The following is a 6675-nucleotide window of genomic DNA, read 5'->3' as shown; positions in this document are numbered from 1 at the left end:
TTGGATCATCTTGTGCAGGGTTTTCTAACCTTTGTTAGCCGCAAAATATTTTCCTCAGACATCTTCTGCAGAACCCCACAATACAGAGAACTGATGGGTGACTGCATGGATATAAATGTATACATGCAATTAAAAGAACCAGGCTCCTCTGCGCAATTAAACAACAGCAAAATTGCATCTTTATATTGCAGGTTTGCAGGGAAATGAATGAACCTTGCAGCCTGTGTTGCAAGAACGTCCTAAAATTTAGCTTACTTTGGGTGGACTTGTTAATTACACTTTTGAAAGAGCTAAAATTTTTAAAACAAAAGCCAGGGTGGCAAGATTCTCTGTAGCCCGGGTAGGGTAGGCAGATAAAACACCACATGCGTAGTTAAATTTGAATTTCTGATAAACAACCAATTGTTTTAATGTATAAGTATGTCCCATTAATTTTTCAGTCCAGATATGGGACGTACTTACACTAAAAAACGATCCGCTGTTCATCTGAAATTCAAATTTCTGGGGTGCTGCGCTTCTATTTTGTTACTGTGAACGTCTTACCCCGAGGTTCCGGGAGCCCACGGAGGGGGCGGGGCGGGGCCTGGCCCGCGGGGCGGGGCAGAGGTGTCGGGGGTGGGGCCTGACGCGTAAGGCGGGAGGCGTGGCCTAGCTGGACACCGGCCAGAGGGGCTCTCGCAGAGCGGGCAGGGGCGGGGCCTGGCGGGGGCGGGGCCGCGATAAGGCGGGGCCAGGCGCGCGGCCCACGTGACGGCGGTTGCCAGGGTGAAAGGTCAGCGGGCCCGCGCCGCACCGCCGGCACTTCCAACATGGCGGCGGCCGGGACGGCGGCGGCGCGCATCCCGGGGACCGGAGCTGGCACGACGTCCCGAGCCCGGAGCCGGCCCGCGTCTCCACCCTGGGCCGCGCGGCCGCGGTGGCTGCTCCTGCTGCTGGCGGCTGCGGCGGGGCCCGGGACGTGCGGCGCAGCGCGGCTGTACCGCGCGGGCGAGGACGCCGTGTGGGTGCTGGACAGCGGCAGCGTCCGTGGGGCCACAGCCAACAGCTCGGCCGCGTGGCTCGTGCAGTTCTACTCCTCGTGGTGCGGCCACTGCATCGGCTACGCGCCCACCTGGCGGGCCCTGGCCGCGGACGTGCGAGGTGAGGAAGGGCCGCCGCTTCCCCTTCGGGCGTCGGGCGCTCTCCGGCCTCTCGCGAGAACCCCCTCCCCACGCGCCCCGCCGAAGCCAACCCTTGGCTGCCCGTGTGTCCCCGGGGATACCCCGTCAGATCTGGGAAGTCGGGTGCCGGGGTCAAAGCGACAGGGACCCTTCACCCGCAACTCCCCTCGGGTCCTGGTCCCTGCAGCCTCCGTGTTTTCCCATGGAGACCCCCCAGGTACCCCCCGACACGTACGCCCACACACCCATCCGCAGTAATTCCATCTGAGTGCCTGGAAGCCATGCTTCGGGGAGTCCCTCATTCTTATCCCAACCCCTTAGCCACCTCATTCCCTTTAAAAGCCCCTTCTGCAGCTTCCTCTTTCTGGTTGGGAAAACAGTGAAAGGTACTCAAAGTGAGTCCACTGCGTAGAAATCCACATGCTCAGCCGAAAGCATTTCACTGTGAGGGTCCTTGTTCGCAAACACTCAGCGTTTGATAACGCTCGTTCACCAGACTACTAGTCATTTTCTGCACTTTAATATTGTTAAAGTACTTTCCTAACACGCCCCATCGTTGGACGGTCACTAAGCTTTAAACATCGGAGTTGTACCTGGAGGGGACATTTGCAACAACTTCCCTGCGAGCTGGCACGGGTTTAAAATGGCCTTTAGGTTCCTTAGAAGGGGCGGGCCTCCTGCCAACAGGAGCCAAGGGTTTGGCCAGGCTCTCTAGCAAGTGTGGAACTTACCCCTAATGATAGATTTCAGCAAGCAAGAGAGTCACAGATTGTTATTCTTCCTTCCTGTGCCTTTTTTTTTTTTTTTTTGTCTTATATCCAGCCTTGTGTTTTTCTTATATATGAACAAATTTAAAAGGCAAGTTTGTGTCAAATCTAAATAGACAAGTCTGTACCTAATTGTCAGGGGTTAACTTTAAAATGCATTCTCAGATTATTTTAGGGCACTTGGGGCTTTTGAATCTAATGGGTTTGTTCCCTTTGTTCTAATGATTTTGAAAGTTCTCCCTGTTCCTGGGACTTGTAATTGAGATTAGAGACTGTAGGAAACCAGACAGAAAACTCATTAGTGGGTGTTTTGGTTGTTTTTTTTTGGCCTTTGCCTTAGAAAAAACGAGTAATTCAACAGTAAAAAAAATTGTTTGGTTCTTTTTTATTATTCAGTGACAGAAGCACAGATGTGTAAATTAAAATGCGGGTAGCCCTGGGAAGACTTTTGTCACTTTTTTATGCATAAAGGCTTTGATTTTTTTTCAGTTTAGTATCTGAAATGTAAAAGCCGTAAACCAGGCTCAAATATTGCAGACTATTCCATAGTTGAACCAACAGGTTAGAAGCCTTGAAAATTGCCCCTGGAACTTTGAATTTACTTCTGAAAGTGAAACTAGAAAACCCATACCTGATAGGTGTGATTAACTTAACGAAATACCGGTGCTTCACAGGGCCCGGGCTGGGCTGGAAGGGCATGACCCTGAAACAGAAGTCAGGTGACTGGACGGGAAAGGCAGCTGTGGCCTGATGTGACCTGGAGGCAGAAGGGGCTGCGGGGCGCGCAGGCAGAGTCCCAGGCCTTCTGACCACTGATGCAGAGTCAGCTGCCAGGGGTGGGGATGGATGCAGAGCCGTTGATGCTAGGGAGAGCCCCACTCTGCTCCCAGGCCTTTAGGGCCCAGGTTCTCAAAGCTCACCCCAGACCTGTCAGCTTGGACACTGGGAACCCAGCAGTGTCCTCCCAAGTTGTGAAGTTGAGGGATCACTGTTCTAAGGGACACTGGCTCTGCAGGAAAGGGCCTAGGGCCAAGGAGCCCTGGAAACACTGTTTATCAACTGTCCCCCTTAACATGTCCAGCCCTCACATCCTTGAGCTCTGCACCCGCAGGGGGTGCTATGACCTTGCCCGCAGGAGCACAGGTCTGCTCCAGGTGTCTGCCGGCTTCCACTTTGTTCCCACCTGGTCCCCCTGTCCCTGGACCAGCTCCTTCCAGTGCTCCTCCCCAGCCTGCAGCTGACGGCGACCTCCCCCTCCCAGGCTCCTGCCCTGGTGTCTTCTTGGAAGCTGGGCTGGCTATGGGGCCTCGCTGCTCTTACCTGCAAAAACCGTCCTCCAGGCTCTGTCCCCTGGCCATGGTTGCCGTAGCTGGATGAGCACTCCATTCTCCCTGCTGATGCCTTCAAACTGCGCTCTTCCCTTTGCTCAGGACTAGTATTCCCTGGAGAGTGGGTGGGGGGCAGAGGGTAGGGCCCCTCTCCAGCACAGCCTCTTCACTCACAGTTTGGGGCACCTCAGTTCTCATACAAGTTTTTGGATCAAACTTTCTTTAGCTCTTAACTGACTTGTTCCAGTTTTTAAAATCTAATGTTTTTCTTCCTAAGAAGGTGGCTTAACAAACAAAAGGCCTACTGTTTGGTGTAGCTTAATGTTAGTTTAGTGTTTATGTAGACATGGCTCAGGCTTTCCTTCTAAGTACTTTGCAAAACAAAAACCTGCATGTTCCTGAAAACCATTTGCCCTGGAGCAATGGCAGTTAGCTGGGTTTTTGATGGACGTTAGAACACCCATGTGGCAGGTGGCACAAGGCAGGTGCCTGGCATTGTGAGTGTGCTTTCACCTCCCCTCCCGCGGAGACAGCCCTGGGGAAAGGAAAAAGCAGGTGGACTCTCCAAAGGAGACAAGCACGCAGCCGTGGCTGGTTAAGGGTGTCCTCGCTACCTCTCCCTGCCCCGCCATCCACCTGGGAGAGCAGAGCACCAGGGAGAGCAGGGGTGTTGCTGCCTGCCCAATGCCCCATTTCCTGTGCCCCTTCAGCGCCCCTCCTAGGGGGGTCCTGCAGCCAGGGACCAAGTGTCATGTAGGCACTCTACTCCTGGGTCTCAGAGGTTGCTGCAGCACAGAGTGGTGGGGGTCTGTCGGCTTGGCCTGCCTGACCATGGCGCTCTTCTGTCTCCTGCTTGTTGTATCCTTGGCTGCTGGACTAGGTGGTAGGCTTCTTGCAGATTAGTTACACCTCTCGGTTTTCCCCCCATGGCCGATGTTTGTTCATCAGAAGAAGGAAAAGAGAGGCTCATCACAGAGGCTCGAAGGTGAAAGGAGGTACAGACGGCAGCAGGGAGAGGTTCTGGGTGGACACTGGCCACATGAGGTGACATGTTAGTGCACTGGTGGGGGTACAGTAGAGCCGGGGGGAGGTACGGCAGAGCACTAGTGCACACTCCTCACGGGCCCTGCCTCCCTAGGACATATGAACAGGGGCCCTTAGAAAGGGTGGATGCACAGGTCTTGTGGAGCCCACGGGTGACTGTCGCCGAGAAGCTTGGAGGTGCCGAGATGTGACTCTGGAACCCAGATAGCACATACGGTGTTCACCCAGTATGAGGTATGTGTCTCTGTAGCCACTGTTTCTGTAATTTGCTAAGAAAGGCTTCATTGCCCCATCCAGCCAGGGAAAGCTTTGGGGGTGGGGGGGGTCACTGAACGCTCTGAAACATTGTGCTCTCTCACCTCGCTCTCTGGACAGCAGGTGATTCCTTCATCCTCCCAGGCACGTCCCTTCCTTGTGTTCCGTCCCCAAGCTTTGATGCTTCAGTCTGCTAACAGGATGTGTTCAGTGAGCAGAGTTGCTGCCCACCCAGCATTCCTTGAATGCTGAGAATTATGTGTGGGGTCAGTTTGACTGACCAGGCGCTGAAGGCAGGAAGGCCTCGAGGCCCTCCCCACTGAGTGGAGGCCGAGATACAGCGGGAGAGCACCCGGCTCTGGGCTGCTTCACTGGCCTGCCAGGGAGGGCCTGTCTCCTGGGCAAGAGAGCCAGGTGGGAGCCTGGGCCAGGTCTGGCCCTTCCTTGGCAGATGCCATTGAGGTGCTGTACATCTCCAAACACAGTCAGTCACTCGGACCTCATTCTAGAACCACCTGATCCATGGCCATGGGTCTGACCTCTACAGACTTTATCAGTAAAACCCTAAAGAAGAGTCTCTTCAATAAATGGTGCCTAGAGAATTGGATATCCATATGTAAAAGAATGAAAGAAGACCCGTATCTCACACCTTATACAAAAGTTAACTCAAAATGGATCAAAGATCTAAACATTAGGTCTAAGACCATAAAACAGTTAGAGGAAAATGTAGGGAGATATCTTATGAATCTTACAACTGGAGGCGGTTTTATGGACCTTAAACCTAAAGCAAGAGCACTGAAGAAAGAAATAAATAAATGGGAGCTCCTCAAAATTAAACACTTTTGTGCATCAAAGAACTTCATCAAGAAAGTAGAAAGACAGCCTACACAATGGGAGATAATATTTGGAAATGACATATCGGATAAAGGTCTAGTATCCAGAATTTATAAAGAGATTGTTCAACTCAACAACAAAAAGATAGCCAACCCAATTACAAAATGGGAAAAAGACTTGAACAGACACCTACCAGAAGAGGAAATACGGATGGCCAAGAGGCACATGAAGAGATGCTCAATGTCCCTGGACATTAGAGAAATGCAAATCAAAACCACAATGAGATATCATCTCACACCCACCAGAATGGCCATTATCAACAAAACAGAAAATGACAAGTGCTGGAGAGGATGCGGAGAAAGAGGCACACTTATCCACTGTTGGTGGGAATGTCAAATGGTGCAACCACTGTGGAAGGCAGTTTGGCGGTTCCTCAAAAAGCTGAATATAGAATTGCCATACGACCCAGCAATACCATTGCTGGGAATCTACTCAAAAGACTTAAGGGCAAAGACACAAACGGACATTTGCACACCAATGTTTATAGCAGCGTTATTTACAATTGCAAGGAGATGGAAACAGCCAAAATGTCCATCAACAGAAGAATGGCTAAACAAACTGTGGTATATACATACGATGGAATATTATGCAGCTTTAAGACAAGATAAACTTATGAAGCATGTAATAACATGGATGGACCTAGAGAATATTATGCTGAGTGAGTCCAGCCAAAAACTAAAGGACAAATACTGTATGGTCCCACTGATGTGAACGGACATTCGAGAATAAACTTGAAATATGTCATTGGTAACAGAGTCCAGCAGGAGTTAGAAACAGGGTAACATAATGGGTAATTGAAGCTGAAGGGATACAGACTGTGCAACAGGACTAGATACAAAAACTCAAAAATGGACAGCACAATAATACCTAATTGTAAAGTAATCATGTTAAAACACTGAATGAAGCTGCAAAAAAAAAAAAAAAACCCTAAAGAAGGTAAAAGGTTTCACCCTGTTAGGTAAAGTAACTTAGGCACTTGAGAAGTGAATTCAAAATAACGTGTAGCCACTGTAGATGGGAATGTCTAACTATTTCACAATTATTGTTCAAGCCTGTAGCTAAAAATAGCAGAGCCTGTGCTCCGAGGTGAGGGGAAGGCCTGTGCTCGGGTCCTGCTTCCCGTGGGAAGTCCCAGGCAGGCGCTGTTCCAGGGGCGCCTCTGGCTGCTGCTGGTGCCGGCGTGGTTGTGGGGCAGACAACTAGCACCAAGCTTCCTGCAGAGACCAG

The 6675-nt window shown here is 51.1% G+C and overlaps 1 protein-coding gene across 1 annotated transcript in view; it reads left to right on the top strand.

Moving 5' to 3' along the window:
• Positions 1-809: 809 nt before the first annotated feature.
• QSOX2 (quiescin sulfhydryl oxidase 2) overlaps positions 810-6675 on the top strand; it is a 31016-nt gene continuing 25150 nt past the window's right edge. The window contains exon 1 of the mRNA XM_077148788.1: positions 810-1140. Coding sequence (XP_077004903.1) covers positions 810-1140 — 331 coding nt within the window. The remainder of the gene's footprint in view (positions 1141-6675) is intronic.

Source organism: Tamandua tetradactyla, chromosome 2 (genome assembly GCF_023851605.1).
Source record: "Tamandua tetradactyla isolate mTamTet1 chromosome 2, mTamTet1.pri, whole genome shotgun sequence".
Lineage (NCBI taxonomy): Eukaryota > Metazoa > Chordata > Mammalia > Pilosa > Myrmecophagidae > Tamandua > Tamandua tetradactyla.
The sequence above is the reverse complement of the archived record's forward strand: the minus strand, read 5'-3'. Positions and strand labels throughout refer to the sequence as shown.